Consider the following 19,595-nt stretch of genomic DNA (forward strand, 5'->3'; position numbering starts at 1 on the left):
CGGCGTGGTGCGCGTGGGGCGCGTGGAGGGGAAGGCGGCGGCGAGCTGCTTCGACAGCGTGCAGGAGGGCGAGGTCGGGGAGCCGGGGGCCGGGCGTGCGTGGGCCGAGCGGCGCTCGGGAGCACGCGGTAGGGAGGAGAGGGAGGAAGGAGAGAGAAGGGAAGGGAAAAGAAAAGGGAAATAGGAAAAAGAAAAATGGAGAAAAAAAGAGAGAGATGGCTGGAATCGCGGCGGCGACCGCGGCCGGACGCGCACGCGCGCCGGTCGAGCGTGATGCGCGGGACGAGGGCGAAAAGGGAGATGGGACAGCGATGAAATCGGATGTCGGGACCGGTTTTTCGGGAGATCAGGAGATCAGGCGGAAAATGTCTGAGCTCAACGATGAAAAGAATTTCGAAAACTATTTTTAGCGCGTGATTTATTTTGGTAGATTTTCGGGATGTCACAAACCTACCCACTTAAAATGAATCTCGTCCTCGAGATTCGGTTGGCTCCTAAACAGATGGGGAAACTCCTTCTTCAGAGCATCTTCGCGCTCCCATGTAGCTTCTTCTACTCCGTGTCTGCTCCACTGAACTTTGCAAATCCGTACTTCGGAGTTTCTTGTCCTCCTAGTGACAGTGTCCAAAATCTTGACATGTACTTCCTGGTACCGAAGGTCCGTCTGTAGATCTATCTCTTCTTCTGGCACATGCTCTTTCTCTGGTACTCTCAAACATCTCCTTAGCCGGGACACATGGAACACGGAGTGTATATCTGACATTCCTTCTGGTAGCTCCAGTCGGTATGCTACGGCTCCGACTTTCTTCAGAACTTGTTACGGTCCAATGTACCGAGGGGCCAACTTTCCTTGTACCTGAAATATTCGAGTTCCCCGAATAGGTGAAACTTTAAGGTAGACGAACTCTCCCGGGTTGAATCTTATTTCTCGTCTCTTCTTGTTTGCGTAGCTCTTCTGTCGAGACTGGTTGGCCTTCAGTTTTTCTCTAATCTCGGCCACTCTTTCTTCGGCTTCCTTTATGAGTGCGGGTCCAACTAGGGCACGTTCTCCAACTTCTGACCACATCAGAGGAGTTCTGCATTTTCTCCCATAAAGAGCCTCGAATGGTGACATGCCCAAGCTTGCTTGATAACCATTGTTGTATGATAATTCCGCATAGGGCGAACTCTGCTCCCAATCCTTGCCATAGGTAAGGACGCATGCTCTCAACATATCCTCCATAATCTGATTTACTCTTTCTGTTTGGCCATCCGTTTGTGGGTGATAGGCGGAGCTGAAATCCAATTTGGTGCCCATGGCTTTATACAAACTTTTTCAAAACCTAGAGGTGAATTGGGTCCCTCTATCTGAAACAATTCTGCTAGGCACACCATGCAACTTTACTATGTTTTTCACTTAAAGCTTGGCTAGCTTTTCTCCACCGTAATTGGTCTGTACGGGTATGAAATGAGCCGCTTTATTGAGTCGGTCCACTATTACCCATATGGAGTCATGTCATTTCTGTGTTCTGGGCAAACCCACTACAAAGTTCATTCCTATCTCATCCCATTTCCAAACCGGGATGGGTAGGGGTTGCAACAATCCTGCTGGCTTCTGATGTTCGGCCTTGATCCTTTGACAAGTATCACAATGGGCGACAAACCGTGCAATATCCGCCTTCATTCCTTTCCACCAATATTTTTGTTTTAAGTCCATATACATCTTGGTGGATCCTAGATGGATGGAGTAGGCCGAGTTATGGGCTTCATCCATAATTATCTGCCGGAAGTCTCCTTTCTGGGGCACACAAATTCTATTTTTATACCATAAAGTTCTCTCATTATCCACTCTAAAATCCGGTGCCTTATTTTCTCCAGTCTGCATTCGGATTCCCATCAAGTCCTTGTCCGAACTTTGGGCTTTTCTAATTTTGTCCTCCAGAGTGGGTTGAATGCTTATCTTGCGAATGGAATCTCGAGGGATAATGTGCACATTCAATCGTGACATTTCTTCCTGTAGATGGGCATCTTTGGGTCCATAAGATTTCCAGCTTAAGGCATCAGCTACCACATTAGCATTGCTAGGGTGGTAATAAATTTGCACATTATAATCCTTAACCAGTTCTAACCATCTTCTTTGCCTTAAGTTCAAATCTGGCTGAGTGAAAATATACTTCAAACTCTTATGGTCGGTGTAGATCTCGCATTTATTTCCAATTAGATAATGCCTCCAAATCTTAAGGGCATGCACTACAGCTGCAAACTCCAGATCATGCATTGGGTAATTCTGCTCATGGGGCCTGAGATGTCGGGAAGCATAAGCTACTACCTTCCCATCTTGCATGAGGACACATCCTAAGCCTTGTCGGGATGCATCAAAATAAATGACAAAATCTCGATGAATATCCGGCAGGGTCAGCACTGGGGCGGTTGTCAACCTATTCTTCAATTCTTGAAAACTTTTTTCACATGACTCTGTCCAGGTGAATTTCTTATCCTTCTTGAGCAGCTCTGTCATGGGCCGGGCTATCTTGGAAAATCCTTCAATGAACCTCCGATAATACCCAGCTAATCCAAGAAAACTTCTGATTACACTAATATTGGTTGGTTGCTGCCAGTTGGAGACTGCTTCGACCTTCTCAGGGTCCAGTGCTACTCCTTCTGCGGTCAGAATATGGCCAAGGAAAGCTACTTTCTCGAGCCAGAATTCACACTTGCTGAATTTGGAATATAACTTATGTACTCTCAGCTTTTCCAATACTACCCGCAGATGTTGCTCGTGTTCCTGGACACTCTTGGAGTAAATAAGTATGTCGTCGATAAAGACTACAATGAACTTATCTAACTCGTCCATAAACACCTTGTTCATGAGATTCATGAAATAAGCAGGTGCATTGGTGAGTCCAAAAGACATCACCGTAAACTCAAACTGTCCGTAGCGGGTGACAAAAGCTGTCTTTGGAATGTCACTTTCTCTAATCTTGAGCTAAAAATATCCTGACCTCAAATCAATCTTGGAGAAGTACTTGGCTCCTTTTAGTTGATTGAAAATGTCATCAATCCTGGGGAGGGGGTACTTATTCTTGATGGTAACTTCGTTCAATTCCCGGTAGTCTACACACAACCTCATACTCCCATCCTTCTTCTTGACAAATAGGACTGGGCTCCCCAAGGCGACGAGCTTGGTCTGATCAAGCCAATTCGTTGTAGTTCTTCCAATTGCTTCTTTAATTCTGCCAATTCAGAGGCTGCCATCCTATAGGGTCTCTTGGCTATAGGAGAGGTTCCAGGGACAAGGTCGATGACAAACTCTATATCCCTATCTGGTGGCATTCCGGGACGTTCTTCAGGGAAAACGTCTGGGTATTCGTTTACTACCGGGACTTCTTCCAAGGACTTGGCTTCTATGCTAAACAACATTGGGTCAGATCCACCTTCTCGGGTATGGCAGGTCACTCGTACTCCTTCTGGGTTCGTTAGGTGTACTACCTTGTTAGTACAACCTATGAGACCATTGTGTCGGCTTAACTAGTCCATTCCAAGGATCACGTCTATTCCTTTAGACTTAAGTACTACTAGGTCTGCTAGAAATTCTACCCCACTTAAATTGATCCTTACCCGCAGACAACCTAGTTGACACTTGATGTCACCTCCAGGTGTCCGGGTTAATAGGGGTGTTTTTAGTAGTACTGTAGGTATATTGTGTTTTTCCACAAAACTTGAGGATATGAATGAGTGCGATGCTCCAGAATCAAATAGTACTGTTGCAAGAGCTGAGCTGACTAGGTACTCACCGAGCACTATGCCCTGAGCTCCTTGAGCCTCTTGTGCGTTGATGTGGTTGACGCGGGCTCGTCCAAATGACTACTGGGGCTGCCTCATCTACTGACTGTTGTTGTTGGTGTTGTTGTTGTTGCGGATGGGCACTCGGTTGGCACCTGACAGAACTAGCCTTGGTCCATTCACCGTGTTGGAGAAGGCTGATGTAGCAAGCTTGTTCTTGGCATATGGGCAGTTGGCAATGAAATGCCCTGTCTCACGGCAGTTGAAATAGGCCCTAGCATTGCTGTTGTTGGTGGTGACTTGGCTGGCATTGCTCTGCGGGGCCTTCAGGGTGTTCTGGCTTCTGAACTGTGTGGTAGGAACCTGGGAGCCTGTCACCTGAGACTGGGTCCTATACTGCATTGGGACCTGAGATCTTGGTGTAGGATAGCTGAAGCTTCTTGGTTTCTGAAAGCGGTCCTGCTGGCGGGCCTTGCTTTCCATAAACTTGCGCTTGTTATTCTTTCTCTCTTCAGCTTTGGTCCTTTCTGTGAGAATGGCCTTGTTCATCAGAGTGTTGAAGTCCGGGTAGATCTGAGGGGTAAGTAAGGTTCGGAGTTCTGGATTCAATCCCTTCTTGAACATGTCCTGCTTCTTTTCATCATCGTCCACTTCCTCTGGTGCATACCGGGCCTGCTCCATGAACTGGTGAGTGTACTCTTCTACTGACATGCTTCCTTGTTGCAGTGCGCGGAACTCATCCGCCTTGCGCTTCATGATGGCCGAGGGGATATGCTAGCGGCGGAACTCCTTTACAAATTCCTTCCAAGTGATGGTGGAGGCGTCTTCGGCAGTGGCACATTAATTCTCCCACCAGGCTAAGGTAGTCCCGATGAGTTGGTGGGCTGCCAGAAGAACCTTGTGTCGGTCCTGGCATTCGAACGGCTCGAGCTTTCTCTGGATCACACGCAGCCAGTCGTCTGCATCCTCAGAAAAGCTGTTAGCTTGTCATTCATGGTCTGCTCTCGTGTCCGCTTGCTTACGAGGGCATTGGCCAGTGTTTCCAGTATGAGGGTCTGGTTGTGTTTATCTGTGCCAGGTCCCCGAGGGGGGGTGGTGGTGGCAGTGGCACTTCTTGATTTTCTCCTCCGTTCTGGCTCACTTCCTGTTCCTTCTGAGGAGGGTTCTATCCATTAGGTTGTCCTCCCGCGCCAGCGGCTGCAGGGGTCCGGTTGTGGGAGGCCCTCGTACCGCTTCGGGAAGCCATCTGTAGATTGGGTAGAGTCTTTGTGAGATTGTGATTAGAATTAAGTGATGTTTAAGTTGTTTAATTCATATTTTTGAAAAGGCAGAATCTACCTTCCGCCAAAAAACACACAAGCTAACAACAAGCACATAAGCTAGCAAGCAACAAGCACAAACAACTTTATTACTGCAAGGGGGTACAACACTGGGGCAAGGCTAAACGCATACTACACGTCTGGGTATAGGGTCACATTTAAGGGTACAACTTAGGCCAAAGGGGCTGGGGCGGCTTCGGGGCATGCTACTCACGGGGCGAGCCTTCTTCGGAGTGTGCTTCCAGGGGAACGAGCAGTCCTTGCTCGCCGTCCTCTAGGTTTCTGTTTTCCCGGGGTTGCGCAGCAGCCTCTCTTTCAACGGCGGCAGTAGACCCTTCAGGGTTCTCGGGTGGGACTTGTGGGGTTCTCAAGAGTGGTCCCCATCCTATGACGGGCGTTCCAAGTAGGACATGGTCTTCCCCAATTGCCAGGACTGGCGTTCCACTTCTGGTCCATTCTTGCATACGCCGGTCCCGGGCCTGCCTGTGGCTCTCCTGGGCAACCGCTTCGCTGCTGACTGCGGCTGCAGCTCTTGCCTCGGCTTGGGCTGCCCGGATCTGTTGCAGTCTTACCGCGAGCTCTGCTTGCTCGGCTCGATGGGTCTGCTCCCTCAGGATGCTGGCTTGCTCATCAAAGAGCTGATCCAAAGAGGCTAAGTAGGTAGCCACCTGGTACAGGGGGTCTTCTTCATGGCGGCGCCATTCCAGGCTTCTCATACGAGCTTCCCAAACTGGGGTTCTGATGGCCGGAGGGAAGAACCTCATTGGTGTGGGGGCTAGGTGTCCTTCAAAAATCCGACACAGATAACAGAGTGCCTTCCTGACGGCTAAGGGATAGGTGTCTTGGTGCCTAAACCCTGTGGCGGTCACTCGTCATGACTGGATGTCGGGGTAGCGGTCACTTCTGGCGATGACCAGGATCACCCTGCAGCGGAGGGTATCATGGTGCTCGTACTCTCTGTTGTAGTACCTTGGGCGTTTCGTAATGCCAGGACTTTCTAGGGCATTGATCAAGAGGCTGGGGAAGCTAGGTGCAGCTTGGCAAAAGCCCTGGGTCCATCCTTCCTCAGCCATCTGAAAACAAAGATAAAGTGAACAAGTTTTGCACAAATATTTGGGTACAAAGGGGATAGATGGTATTTATTATTACAACATGGTGGGATACAGATTTCCTGGATACACGATTATTAGGATAGGGGTTCTAGCTCGGAGTGCTACTCCTATCATGGGGACTCTTCTTCGGTCTAGATAGGGCGTTTCTTTGGTGGAAGACACTGCTCCATCACATCATCTTCAGTCTGAGTACCCCTATCCCAATGGGTTTCTTCGGGTTCTTCTTCTATCCACCCACCTATTTCTATGCGAGCCTCGTATTCTTGCCATTGGGCTTGGAGAGCGGCTAGGGAATACTCGGCTTGTACGGCTCTTGTCCTGTGGATTTGGTGCTTCAGTTGCGCCGCCTGTTCGTGGTAGAGCTCATTCAGGCCGGTGAGGTAGATGGATAGGTGGGAGACCGTATCTTCTAGGTCTTCTTCTTCTCTCCCAAGTACTCTCATCCAGGCAATCCATGAGCGTCCTCTTCCTTCAGCAGGCGGAAAAAATCCCATAGGAGTCCGCTAAAGATGATGCTTGTAAACCACACGCAGACGTCACAGGGCTTTACGGGCGGCTTTTTGGTAGGTGTCTGGGAAGCGAAAGCCAGTGGTGGAGATGAACCAGGGGTCCACGTCAGGGTAGCGGGTGCTCTTTCCCACGAAGATCATCAGGTCGAATCGAAGAGTGCCCCTGGAGTCGTACTCCCGTTAGACATATTCTGGTGGGTCCACAACTCCAACGCATTCCAGGCTGAGTATCAATATCTTAGGAAGGCCGGGCTCTGCGTGGCAGATTTTGCCACTCCATCCATTGTCAGCCATCTGGAACAGGACAAGAATCAGCTGTGAGTGGTTGTGTGAAAGAAGGATTAAGAAAGGAAAAGCCCTAATGTGGAAAGACTAGAAAACGGGGTCTCAGTCCTAGGGTCATGTCCTACGGCCAACCTACGGCTCTGATACCACCTGAAACGTCCCCTCATAAGAGAAGACTTGAAAGTGATACAATATCAGTCCCAGGAGGCTGATAATACTTTATTATATCAGATAGTACATCACCGTACAACTCTATGCGGAAGTGGGCAGTGAAGCGCCACTATCGCGAGGATAACAACTAACACCCACACAACGATATTAACTACGAAGAGGGGGTCATCAGAGTCTTGCACCATACGGAACTTCCTGTGGGTGACCCTATCCACAGGCAAGGTTGGGTGCAGGACGGGACCTCTACTCAACGTCTTCGGGAGCGAAGTCTGGACCTTTCTCTGTAAAAATTTAAGAATGGGGTGAGTACAAAAATACTCAGCAAGTCCAACCACACCGACGGAGGGGTATAAACATAATATAATGCACATGGTAAATCAAGGATAAGGTTAGGGTTTAATTTGCGGAAAGCAAATTTTTATGCAGGGGTTTATTTGAAAGAAAGGATTTTCAAAGCAAGTTTTTCTTGTACCAGGTAACACATAGTGTTGACCCACATAGGATCCAAGTTTTAAGCTGCTACCGGACTCCTCATCTGCCATAGCACACGACACAACTGCCGGACACTTTTCCAAAACCACTCACACCAACCCGTCCATTCCCAGAAGAAACACTAGTTATGTGACCACCACACCGTAACTCGGTCCTTAGTTGTGACAAGATGGATATCTCCCTTCCTTGCTCAACCACACAGGCACGGGCACACCATTTGGCAATTCACACAGAAGTGCCATCCATCCTGTCTAAACTTATTTTTCGAAAAATTCCACGCTTTCCCTTCCCACACATTCTCACGCATTTTCTTTATAAAACAAGTTATACCGTGTATAAGGTCCTAAGCGTTCTAGCAGCGATTAACGTCCAAACAAATCACATTCAGACATTAATCTAGGTGGTCAAGGAATGGTTATAACAAATCAAGGGGTGGCTATCCAACCATATTTTCAGCAGGCAAAACATATGCAATTTTATAAAATAGGCCAATAGGTTGTGTTTATAAAAACTAGGACAAAATATGCATCAAAGGGCGGAATTGAACTTGTCGTCTTCAAAGCCTTCCGGGAAGTCCTGATCGCGGTACTGTCCTTCGGGTTCGGGGTCACAGAACTGGTCCTCGTTCACTTGCTTGCAGTACTGCTCGTCAATGGGTTCTCCCTCGTTCACAGCGTGATCTACGTCGCAAACAAACAAGCACACAATCAAGAAAAAGAAATAAAAGTTTCATCGCTGAGCTCGATTTGGAAACAATTAAGATATGGAGATAGGAGTAATATTTTTGGGCGGTTCCCTAATGGCATAGCCAAAACTATGTTAGGATTGGCGTGATAAAGTTTCAGGTCGATCGGAGATGGTTTGGCGCATGAAATGATAGGTTACAGAGAGGTTTAAGGGTTAAACCGGGATCAGGGGCTTATTGGTAAATATTTTTGAGAGGGCAAGGGCTTGATTGTAATTTTTAGAAAATATCAGGGTCATTCTTAGAAAGAGTAAGGATCTAAACATAATTATTTTCTTTATTGTGGAGGGGCTGATCCGTAATAAGGGAGAATAGGGGGCTTCTTTGAAAAAGATCTAAAGTGGAAAGGGTTCATAAAAGAAAAGAAAGAAGGGGCCTAAAGGCAAAACTGCCTTTCTTCCTCCCCTAGTCACCGAGAACAGAGGAGGGGGGGGGGGATTGGGGCGCCGTCGTCCTAGGCCACGGCGGCGGCCGGGAAAAATGGGAAAAGGGCCAGGGGAACGTGAGGGTTCGATCCCCTTCCTCAATTTCGGGAAAGGGGGCCCGCGGGGAGGGGTGCGACGGCCATGGCCGCGGCGGCGGGCGGCGGCCATGGGCAGCGTGAGTAGGGGTGGCCAGGGGCGAGTGCTCATGGGGAAAAGGGAGTGGGAGGGCCCAGGCACCTACCTCGGCCCTTGGCTCGAGCAGGGAGGCGGCGGAGCGGGCCGGCCACGGGAAGCAGGCGCGGTGGCGGAGCAGGCTCACGGCGGTGGTGCTACTGCGCAGAGGAGGAGGGCGCTCGGCTGTGGGGGTGGTTGTGGAGCTGGGGAAGCGGCGCGGGGGCCTCTTTATAGGCCGAGTAAGGCGTTGGGGAGAGCCGTGGGGCGGTGGCCGCGATGTGGTCGACTGGCGAGCTTCACGGGCGCCATTAATGGCGTTTGGCCGCTTGCGAGCGTCGCGGAGCGGTGCGCGGGCGGCGAGGCCGGCTCAGGACGACAAGACGGCTCGGGCAGGCGCATGTGGGGGAGGGCCGACCGCTGTGCGCGAGCAGTGCGGCTCGGCGGCGAGGCGGGGCGCCGTACTCGGCTCTGTCCTCGGCAGCGCAAGTGCACGAGCGTCGAGGTCATCGGCGAGCACGTGGAGGAGGGGCCGGCGCGGCTGAGCAATGCCGGGCACTGATCGAGAGCAGTGTGGCCCGGGCGGCGAGGCGGGGGCGCTGTGCCGGGCGGCGCGGCGAGCTCAGGGCGGCGGCGTGGTGCGCGTGGGCGCACGCGTGCAGCGCGTGGGGCGCGTGGAGGGGAAGGTGGCGGCGAGCTGCTTCGACAGCGTGCAGGACGGCGAGGTCGGGGAGCCGGGGGCTGAGCGTGCGTGGGCCGAGCGGCGCTCGGGAGCGCGCGGCAGGGAGGAGAGGGAGGAAGGAGAGAGAGAGGGAGGGAAAAGAAAAATGGAGAAAAAGAAAAAAATGGGGAAAAAGAAGAGAGAGAGAGAGATATGGCGGGAATCGTGGCGGCGACCATGGCCGGACGCGCACGAGCGCTGGTCGGGCGTGACGCGCAGGACGAGGGAGAAAAGGGAGATGGGACAGTGATGGAATCGGATGTCGGGACCGGTTTTTCGGGAGATCGGGAGATCAGGCGGAAAAGGTCTGAGCTCAACAATGAAAAGAATTTCGAAAACTATTTTTAGCGCATGATTTATTTTGGTAGATTTTCGGGATGTCACATGGAGCCATCTTGATGCTCAAATAATCGATAAATGCTCCAGATTTAAAATTTAATTTTGGATCTAAAGCTTGTGACAATTAATTGAGCACCAAGGTGGCTTCGAATGAAATAATTTTGAACTACAAAGTTGTAGATATTGTTGAGTTCTATAATTTTTATATAAAGTTTATCTCCATACGAGTTCATATAAATTAATTATGATTTTTTGAAGGTGTGTTGTCTAGTGTTCAGACCAAAATTTAAATTTCAGATCTGAAATTTGTGTCGATTATTTGAGCACTAAGATTGCTCCAAATGAAAAAAGTTTGAACTAAAAAGTTGTAGATCTCGTCGAGATCTACAATTTTCATATAAAGTTTATCTCTATCCAAGTTTATATAAATTAGTTATGATTTTTTGAAAGTGAGTTGCCTAGGTCAAAAGAAATTCCGCCGGATGAATTGGCGATAATATCGCTACAGTACCCCCTATCGCCGGTTCATCCGGCGGTATGCCCTTACCGCCAGTTGAACTGGCGACAGGAGGCCAGATCTGCAAAAAAAAATTCAGGTATATATTTTTGAAAAATCGAAAAATAAATAATATAAAAATAAAAAAACTCCGTTTTACTTGCTCACGCTAACGAAAGCAACAGCTGCTTGCGAGAAACCTGAGGATTAACTGGTCGTCAGCTAATGATACTCTTTATTTTCTGCTGATGAATGCCACCTGGGACGGAACAAACAAGCAACGCTATCTTCTTCGATCAGTTGTTCATTGCTCTTGCTCCTAGCTTGGTTCAATCGGCTAGGTCAGCTTACCTGGCATTCTTCCATGGGAGCACTCGGTTCAAGGGAGCAAGACTAATTTGGAATGGTTGGGCGCCCTGAATGTTAAATTTTTTACTTGGTTGGCAGTCAAAGGTTGTATTTTGGACAGCTGACCGTAAGCATCGTCGTGGGCTAACTACGGATACAGACTGTCGATTGTGTGACCATGAGGTTGAGATAGCTGATCATCTCCTCTACACTTGCAGCTTCACTAAGCAGGTTTGGCACTCCCTGTTCACTTGCTTGGTTACCAATGCAAAGCCCTCCGCCTACTGCAGATTTAAGCTTCCTGGAGTGGTGGCTTACTTTGCGTTAAGACCTGTCCAAATAATAGAAGAAGGGACTAGATACAGCCGTGATACTCGTCTCTTGGATGGGGTGGAAAGAGGTGTTTAACAATGTTGAGCGGACTCCAAATTGTTAGTTGTCCGACATCATAGCCGAGGGAGGCAATTGGATTCAGGCCGGTGCGATGAAACTTAGCTGGAATTGGCTGACCTCTTCGGTCGTCGTTAGGGGAAGTGTCACCTCTAGCTAGTTGGTTGGGCTCGACCGGGTGTTCTTCGATTGTTTATTAGGACTGTATAGTGCTTTAAAGTTCGGTTGAGGTGTGTGCGCGCTCTTTTTGGTCCGCGTTGTAAACTATGAACAATCTGTTTCTTCTTAATGCAATGATACGCAGCTCCTGCGTATTCTTCAAAAAAGGGTTGAGGGTGTGTTTAGTTCATTTTGAATTTTGGATTTTTGGATTTTGGAAGGGAATCTTTCAACATTTGAAGTATTAAATGTAAATTAATCATAAAACTAATTATAGATCTCGTCTGTAAACTACGAGACAAATCTAATGAGTCTAATTAATCTATCATTAGCACATGTTTACTGTAAATTTACTGTAGAAATTTAGTGTCTGATCACGCCCTAATTAGGATCATTAGATTCATTTCGTGATTTACAATCTATTTGTGTAGTCTATTTGTTATTTGTGTAATGCGATTTATTTTTCAACTATATTTAATACACTATGCAGACGATTTATAAAAATTTTGGATTTTGGATCTAAACACGCCCTGAAATGTCAACTACTCGAAAAGACACTGTAATTTCGTGTTCTTTCATTGGTGCGAAATATGCGTGAGATGGACTGGCAACAATGCAGCGTCATGACGTCAACGGACATTGCCGATCACTAGCATAGCATGCGCGCGAGTCGTCACGTTAATTTCTTGAGCTGTGCAGGCAGGGAGGTTTTGATCAAAGCAAATGCCCAATCAGTGCCTACTTACCCCATGAGTTGTTTCAAGTTGCCTGCCAATGTTTGTCAAAAGATGAGAACTTACATTTCAAACTATTGGTGGGGGAGTTCAGTAGACAATCATAAGATTCATTGGCAGAAATAGTCTAAGTTATCATGTCCAAAGGCTGATGGAGGAATGGGATTTCGGGATTTAACTCTTTTCAACAAGGCTATGCTCGGTAAACAAGGATGGAGACTCATGACTCGTCCTGATTCGCTCTGTGCAAGGGTAATAAAAGGAAAGTACTACCCGAATGGTGAGTTTTTGACAGCAACCAGGAAGAGGAAATGCTCGGAAACATGGAAAGCGATTTTATTTGGGAGAGAAGCTCTGAAATTAGGCATGATCAAGCGGATTGGACCGGGGGACACAGTTAATATCTGGACAGATAACTGGATTGTGGGGTTGGATTCTTTCAAACCTACAATTAGGTTGGAGTCGGTCTCTGTTGAACGTGTGCAAGACCTGTTCAGACCGGGTACTAGGGAGTGGGATGAGCAGCTGGTCCGCTCCTCCTTCATTTATAGAGATGCGCTGGAGATACTAAAGATCAAGCCGGGGGCCAGGATGCTTGAGGACGTGGATGCTTGGGCTTTTGAAAGAACGTGAGTTTATTCTGTTCGTTCCTGCTACCGAGCACTGAAAAAGGAACAGGAAACAACAGAATCATATGCAACCGCCAGCGCCGGCTCATCAGATGATGCGCGGTGGTGGAAGAAGCTGTGGGGTTTGAAAATCCCGCCAAAAGTTAGGGTGTTTTGGTGGAGGGCAGTACATGGCTACATTCCTACCAAGGGTGAACTAAAAAGGAGACATGTTGCCGGCGAAGATCATTGCGAAACCTGTGGAGAACCGGGTGAGACTCTGTACCATATTGCATTGCAATGTTCTTATGCGGTGCAATTCTGGAAAGCTGTGAAGGAAATTACTGGATGTAAGTTACCTCCACTTCATCCAGCGACATGGACTAGGGACCTGTTGGCATCTGATATATGTGTGCAAAAGGATGCTGCTCTCATTATTTGTGGAGTTTGGTCTCTCTGGACAGGACGGAATGCACGGCGTCATGGGAGAACACGCTGGAGTCTGGGTGCGACAGTAAGACATGTGGCTTCCATGGTGGAGGACCTCCTGTGCCTTGAAGTTCCGGCAGTTAAACCGACAAGGGTGTCGGGCCGCTGGGCCAAACCGCAGGAGAATTAGATCAAGGTGAACACTGATTCGGCCTTCCATGTATCTTCCGCGACCGGGGCAGGGGGCGTTGTGATCAGAGACTCGGATGGTCGCCTTCTTTCAGCAGCAGCTCATTTATACTCGCATATCCCTGACGCTCTGACTGGGGAAGCATTGGCAGCACGAGATGGCTTGCAGCTAGCTGGAGAGCAAGGACATGCAAATGTTATCCTGGAGGTAGATAACTTGGTGTTGGTAAATCTGCTATGTTCTGAAGACGGCGGTCGCAGCGTCATTTCAGGACTCTGGCAGGAGATCCGAGAGCTAGGTAGGGGTTTCAGCGGTTTCAAACTCTTGCATGTAAACAGGGAAGGCAACGTGGCGGCTCATGTATGTGCAAGCTTGCCCACGGAGTCAAATCCTGAGTTCTTTTGGTCGGACTGCTTCCCGACTAGGCTAGAGGAAGCTATCAAGAACATTGTAACCCCTCTTGATTATTAAAGCTCTTGTGATGTGCTAAAAAAAAAAGTCGTCACGTTGTGACTTTGCGGACCGTATAAATTGACCACGCGGTGAAACGGGCCGAGCCTTCCGTGGGCCAGACTTTGGTTGGGCTCCGGGAATCTCTGTCTTCGTTCTTCTTCAACCAAAGGTGACGTCACGAAATGCTCTCGATGAATAAACAAGCCACAACATATACCCTGCTTTTTAACCTTCCGGAACCAGTCAATCGCGACTTTTTGTTTACCACTACTTTCCGCAAAGGTCATTGATCCGCGAGGTGGAAAAAAGGAGACTGACTGCTCCGGAGCCGGAAGGTATCAGTATTCAGTAGTAGGTCACCAACATTTCGTCAACGCACGGTGCCATCCGAGTTTGACAAGATGACAAGACCAAGCAATAATTCAGCTGGAACAACAAACCAGCTCGACCCGTCACCCCCAGTTAGATCATCTTTATTTTGCGTTATCCGGGCTTCGCTCAGCAAGGGCCACGCGAAATCGTATGAAAGCAACCGAAGATGATCATAGTTCATTAATTAACGTATTTTTAGAACAAGGTAGTAGCGTGAAGCTTTGAACAAATTAATAAATTACTGTACTTAAGAACAGCAGAACAGGCGATAGAAGGTTGTAGGTGTTTAGTAGTGCAGGCTGCTGAGGTGTCCAACGGGCAGAACGAGATTAACCTACATGCATGGTTAAAAAGAAAGGAAAAGCAGTGATTACTCATGCATAAAATCTTTAGTATGAGCCCACGTAAAAAAATACCGCCACCTCTGAGAATGTACAGCACATCACGCTGCAAAATTTGCCATTTAATAAAAGAATGATGGTTGGTAGCGACGTAGTACAATATATATCCAGTAGGAAGTTTCTGAATCTGATGCACATGGACCAATAGGTTGCAGACTCAGATTACTGAAGAAGCACAGGACATTTCCATAATCAAGGCCGAGAAGTTTGACCCTCCACATGAGCATTAGAAATGCACATGTAAAGACAGTGAGACATAACCATACACCAATATCCTACGCTGTTTGTAACACCACTGAATCGGTCTCATTGGCTAATGTCACCCTCCTTGACAAGATCAACACCCTAACGCACCAAATTGTTAAGTTTCTCTCGTAGGATTTTTTAAAGGGGGGGAAGGAAAACGAACCAAAGAGTTGAGCAGGCAGTTTCCCCTCTACGGCACTCCTCTGTACCCCTTCTCTGTTCTTGGCTTCTCTCGGTGGCGTTGGCCGTTCGCGGGTTGCGATGTGGAGCCAGCAGAACGCGCTTCACCAGCTCGTGTCCTTCATCCTCGGGGCGTCCGCCGCCGCCGTCCTGCTCTTCTTCCTGACGTCGGCGAGTAGCGGCGCGCGTTTCACGGGGATATCGAGCTGGGCCAATGGAACCACGGCGCTTGATGCCGCTTCCGCCCAGGAGGCGAGCCCGGCAGGAGAACCTGCTGCTCCTGCTCACGCCGAAGCAAAGGTTACTTTTTTTCTGGTCGCAAAGGCAGCAGCTTTTGTTGATTATATCTGTCTTGGCAGCTGATTTTCCCCCTTTTTTTTGCCTCATCCAGGGATCGCCTGCGCCGGAGCAGGACGAGCTGGAGCGGCTTCTGCGCGCCGTCGCGGACGAGGACCGGACGGTGATCATGACGTCGGTGAACGAGGCGTGGGCGGCGGCGGACTCGCTGCTGGACCTCTTCCTCGAGAGCTTCCGCACGGGCGAGCGCATCTCGCACTTCGCGAACCACCTCCTCGTGGTGGCGCTCGACGGCGGCGCCCTCGAGCGGTGCCGCGCCGTGCACCCGCACTGCTACCTCCTCCCCGCGGCCACCGGCCGCAACCTCTCCGACGAGAAGGTGTTCATGAGCAAGGACTACATCGACCTGGTGTGGAGCAAGGTCCGGCTGCAGCAGAGGATCCTCGAGCTCGGATACAACTTCCTCTTCACGGTACGTACGCAGCCGCAGTTGGACTTGGTTGGAATAGTAGTTCTCGGAACAGACCAAAGGAACAGTTGGTCCAATCCAATGTGCGCACATTTACAAAATTACCCTTCAGATGTTACCTCGTAATTACCTTCCTCAAAAGACTGAAATGTCTAGAACGTGGATATTTTCCAACAATTTAAAAAAAACTGAACTGTTCATTCATGAACTTCTCGCATTACATGAACTTCTCGCATTAGCTTACGGTGTAGTGAAATCAAATTGCTGGTGCAGGACGTGGACATTCTATGGTTCCGCAACCCGTTCGAGCGGATGTCGGTGGCGGCGCACATGGTGACCTCGTCGGACTTCTTCTTCGGCGACCCGTACAGCCCGATGAACCTCCCGAACACGGGGTTCCTGTACGCCAAGTCGAGCCGGCGCACGGTGGGCGCGTTCGAGGCGTGGCGGCGGGCGCGCGAGTCGTTCCCGGGGAAGCACGAGCAGCAGGTGCTGAACGAGATCAAGGTGGAGCTGGTGTCCACGCGGGGCCTGCGCATCCAGTTCCTGGACACGGACCACAACGCCGGGTTCTGCAACAACACCCGCGACTTCAACACGCTCTACACCATGCACGCCAACTGCTGCGTCGGGCTCGGCGCCAAGCTCCACGACCTCGGCAACCTGCTGCGGGAGTGGCGCGCGTACCGGAGCATGGACGAAGGGGAGCGCAGCCGGGGCCCGGTGCGCTGGAAGGTGCCCGGCATTTGCATCCACTGATCATATCGAGCAGGGGTTCGCGGCGATGAGAAGGCCACCCGGCGACGCGTGCGCGTGTGACGATTGCGCAGCGTGGATGGTGACATAAGTTTATTGTAATTTTTATGATTGTTTGTATAAAATCGGGGAAATGAGATAGTTTAATTTGCACGATTTCGCATACTCTTAGTGGGAGTATCATGGAAGTATCATGAGTATTAAATTGCTCATATGGTAGAAAAGAGAGAAAGGAAGTGTTATAGGATATGAGAGAAGTGTCGTCACCTGATACTTTCTATAGTTCGGTTAGCTAGTATACAGTTTTGGTCACTGTATGATGACATTTCTCACTAAGACTGGCTTAACTAGCAGGCCCGAAACAAGTTCCAAATATCCAGCTTTAGGAAATAACCAGCCTAAAAACATGAGCGTGTTCGCGGACATGACGACGTGGAGCGAGGTGTTATCCGCCGGCGACGTCGACAACCTGGGGGTACAATTGGCCCAACACGGCGTTGCCCTACGTCAAGGCGACGAGGCGGGCCGTGGAGCCGGTGCGGCGGTGGCGCAGTTCCCGCCGAACCACGAGCGGTTCATGCTGCGCTGCGACGTTACATTCTTGTGGAAAAGTAAGTAACGCTGTTGATTCATGAATATAATCTGAAGCATCACCAAATCTACAGTGATCTTACGCATCTTTGTTTCAGGGGCGAAGGTCCAACTTAGAAACTTGAGCCAGATTCCAGATACGTCGTCAATGAGACAAATAAAATACTTTCAGATCCAGCCTAAACCATCAAACGATTCATCACAAAACCATGCATGTAACCCGAACAACACTCAAAGCAGGCTCAGATTGCGAGTACAGTTCCATCACCTGAAGGAAAGAAAGGCGTACTCAAAGGCGAGCGAGCTTTAGTTTGCATCGACGCACATCATGGTGGAGTGCACGTGGAAACGCCTGCTGGTCGGCGGCGTTTGGGAACCCCTGCTGCCATCTTTGGGCAGCTGCGCGACGGGCCTACTAATATGCGAGCATATGCATTCAGTTTCGCCCATCTAGTCATCGTCTCCGTCCTCTCGATCTGCCTTCCTCACCGGGAGCGCACGCAGATGGGCAGCATGAGCAAGCGGAGCGGGCTCGGCCGCCATTCCGGTTCTTTCCTGCTCGGGGCTCTCCTCCCCACCGCCCTGCTCTTCTTCCTCGCCTCCGACAGGGTCGGCGAGCGCTTGACAAGCATATCGAGCATCGGGAATGGGTATCTGTTGAACTGCCCCGCTCGACAGGCAAATCTCTCGGCACCTGCCGGAGACGACGAGGTTAGTTAGGCTTCGTAATATTTTTCACAAAGTCGCAACGCGATCTATATGCTATTTCCATGGGCCGCAGCGCTTCTGTGCAGGACTCGGCCCAGTGAGCCCACACACATCCTGGGCTTCCTGGTGACGGGCTGACGTACGTAAGTCTGGGCCATGTTTCTGCTGCAGGAGGAGCAGGACGTCGACAGGTTTCCCGGGCTGGCCGAGCTGCTGCCGAGGGTGGCCACGGCCGACCGGACGGTGATCGTGACGTCGGTCAACGAGGCGTGGGCGGCGCCGGGGTCGCTGCTGGACCTCTTCCGCGCGAGCTTCCGGAACGGCGAGGGCATCGAGCACCTGCTCAACCACACCCTCATCGTCGCCGTCGACGCCGGCGGGTTCGACCGCTGCAGGGCCGTGCACCCGCACTGCTACCTCCTCGAGGTCAGGTCGGCCAACGTCAGCGCCGCCAACCGCTTCCTCAGCAAGGGCTACCTGGAGCTCGTCTGGACCAAGCTCTCGCTCCAGCAGCGCGTGCTCGAGCTCGGCTACAACTACCTCTTCACGGTACGTAATTGTAGAGGTGTTAATTGGTGATTTTAGATGTACCTTCAACTTTTTTTTAGTTTAAAATCTTGTAGTACTTTCTTAAAATTAAATTAAATTTTAAAAATAGAATAAAATTATGAAATAAAGAGAATTAGAGATGCATCTAATAAGAATCACTAATTTGCACCTGTACGTAATTGATTGGTTTATTTCACGAAACGAATAGATCAAACCCAGAGGTAGCTCTGAATTATTGAGCTGATCGATAATAATGGAACGATCACTTGCAATGCAAGCAGGACGTGGACGTGATGTGGTTGCGCGACCCGTTCCGGCACATCAACCAGTACGCCGACGTGACCATGTCGTGCGACCGTTTCTCCGGCGAGCCCGAGTCCCTGAAGAACTCGCCCAACACCGGCTTCCACTACGTCAAGTCGACGGAGCGGACGGTGGCGATGGTGCGGTACTGGCGGGCTGCGCGGCCGCGGTTCCCGCCGCACCACGACCAGAAGATCTTCGACAACATCAAGCGCGAGCTGGCGGGCAAGCTGGGCGTCCGGATCGCCTTCCTCGACACGGCGCTCTTCGGCACCTTCTGCGAGTTCCGCGACGGGATCGACGGCGGGGTCTGCACGATGCACGCCAACTGCTGCATCGGGCTGGACAACAAGGTGCGCGAGCTCAGGGGCGTGGTCGCGGCCTGGAAGAACTACACGGCCCTGCCGCCGGCGGAGAAGGAGGCCGGCAAGGCCAGCTGGCCGTACCCGACGCGGTGTAGGGCGGCGCGGCGCGCCAAACCGGCCCGGCCGGCGCCGATCAAAAACTAGCAAACCGTACGTAACACGATATGGTAAATGTTAACCCGGTATATGGAGTACATCAAAAGCTGAGACTTTTCTCTCGTTGTTTGAGAAGCTCCCGTAATATCTAGTTGCAAGATAGTCCAAAGCAGAAGCTCCAGCTGAAACGTACAAGATCGCACGGACCAAATCCGGCTGGGTACCTCGTACCTGATCGAATAACCACCAGCGCCGCCGCCCCACGGCCCGTCCAGTCCAGTCTTCTCACGCTGGACATGAGGAAACCGACCGCCCGCGGACGTACGCCGCTGGCTGCCTCGCGCGCGTCAAAACCGTGGCGTGGCGGGGCGGGGCGGAGCACTGCCTACTGGCTGGCTGCCTGA

At 50.3% G+C, this 19,595-nt stretch overlaps 2 protein-coding genes across 2 annotated transcripts; both read left to right on the top strand.

Moving 5' to 3' along the window:
- Positions 1–15,020: 15,020 nt before the first annotated feature.
- On the top strand, positions 15,021–16,896 carry LOC120676655 (uncharacterized protein At1g28695-like). The gene is made up of 3 exons (XM_039957973.1): positions 15,021–15,357; positions 15,449–15,826; positions 16,097–16,896. Exons 1-3 carry the CDS (start codon positions 15,139–15,141, stop codon positions 16,580–16,582), a joined length of 1,083 nt encoding a protein of 360 aa, XP_039813907.1. The 5' UTR covers positions 15,021–15,138; the 3' UTR covers positions 16,583–16,896.
- Positions 16,897–17,003: 107 nt separating this feature from the next.
- LOC120675102 (uncharacterized protein At4g15970-like) lies at positions 17,004–19,239 on the top strand. The gene is made up of 4 exons (XM_039956192.1): positions 17,004–17,190; positions 17,625–17,881; positions 18,050–18,427; positions 18,709–19,239. The coding sequence occupies exons 1-4, from the start codon at positions 17,004–17,006 to the stop codon at positions 19,237–19,239; spliced, it is 1,353 nt and encodes a 450-aa protein (XP_039812126.1).
- The last annotated feature ends 356 nt before the right edge of the window (positions 19,240–19,595 follow it).

Source organism: Panicum virgatum, chromosome 5N (genome assembly GCF_016808335.1).
Source record: "Panicum virgatum strain AP13 chromosome 5N, P.virgatum_v5, whole genome shotgun sequence".
Taxonomy (NCBI): domain Eukaryota; kingdom Viridiplantae; phylum Streptophyta; class Magnoliopsida; order Poales; family Poaceae; genus Panicum; species Panicum virgatum.

Excerpts from the sequence above, each read along its gene's own strand:
- LOC120676655 (XM_039957973.1), top strand. The coding sequence starts at position 15,139 with ATGTGGAGCCAGCAGAACGCGCTTCACCAGCTCGTGTCCTTCATCCTC. Across the intron at positions 15,358-15,448 it reads CTGCTCACGCCGAAGCAAAG|GGATCGCCTGCGCCGGAGCA; the intron begins GTTACTTTTTTT and ends TGCCTCATCCAG. Across the intron at positions 15,827-16,096 it reads GATACAACTTCCTCTTCACG|GACGTGGACATTCTATGGTT; the intron begins GTACGTACGCAG and ends TTGCTGGTGCAG.
- LOC120675102 (XM_039956192.1), top strand. The coding sequence starts at position 17,004 with ATGACGACGTGGAGCGAGGTGTTATCCGCCGGCGACGTCGACAACCTG. Across the intron at positions 17,191-17,624 it reads CGTTACATTCTTGTGGAAAA|TCATCGTCTCCGTCCTCTCG; the intron begins GTAAGTAACGCT and ends TCGCCCATCTAG. Across the intron at positions 17,882-18,049 it reads CACCTGCCGGAGACGACGAG|GAGGAGCAGGACGTCGACAG; the intron begins GTTAGTTAGGCT and ends TTTCTGCTGCAG.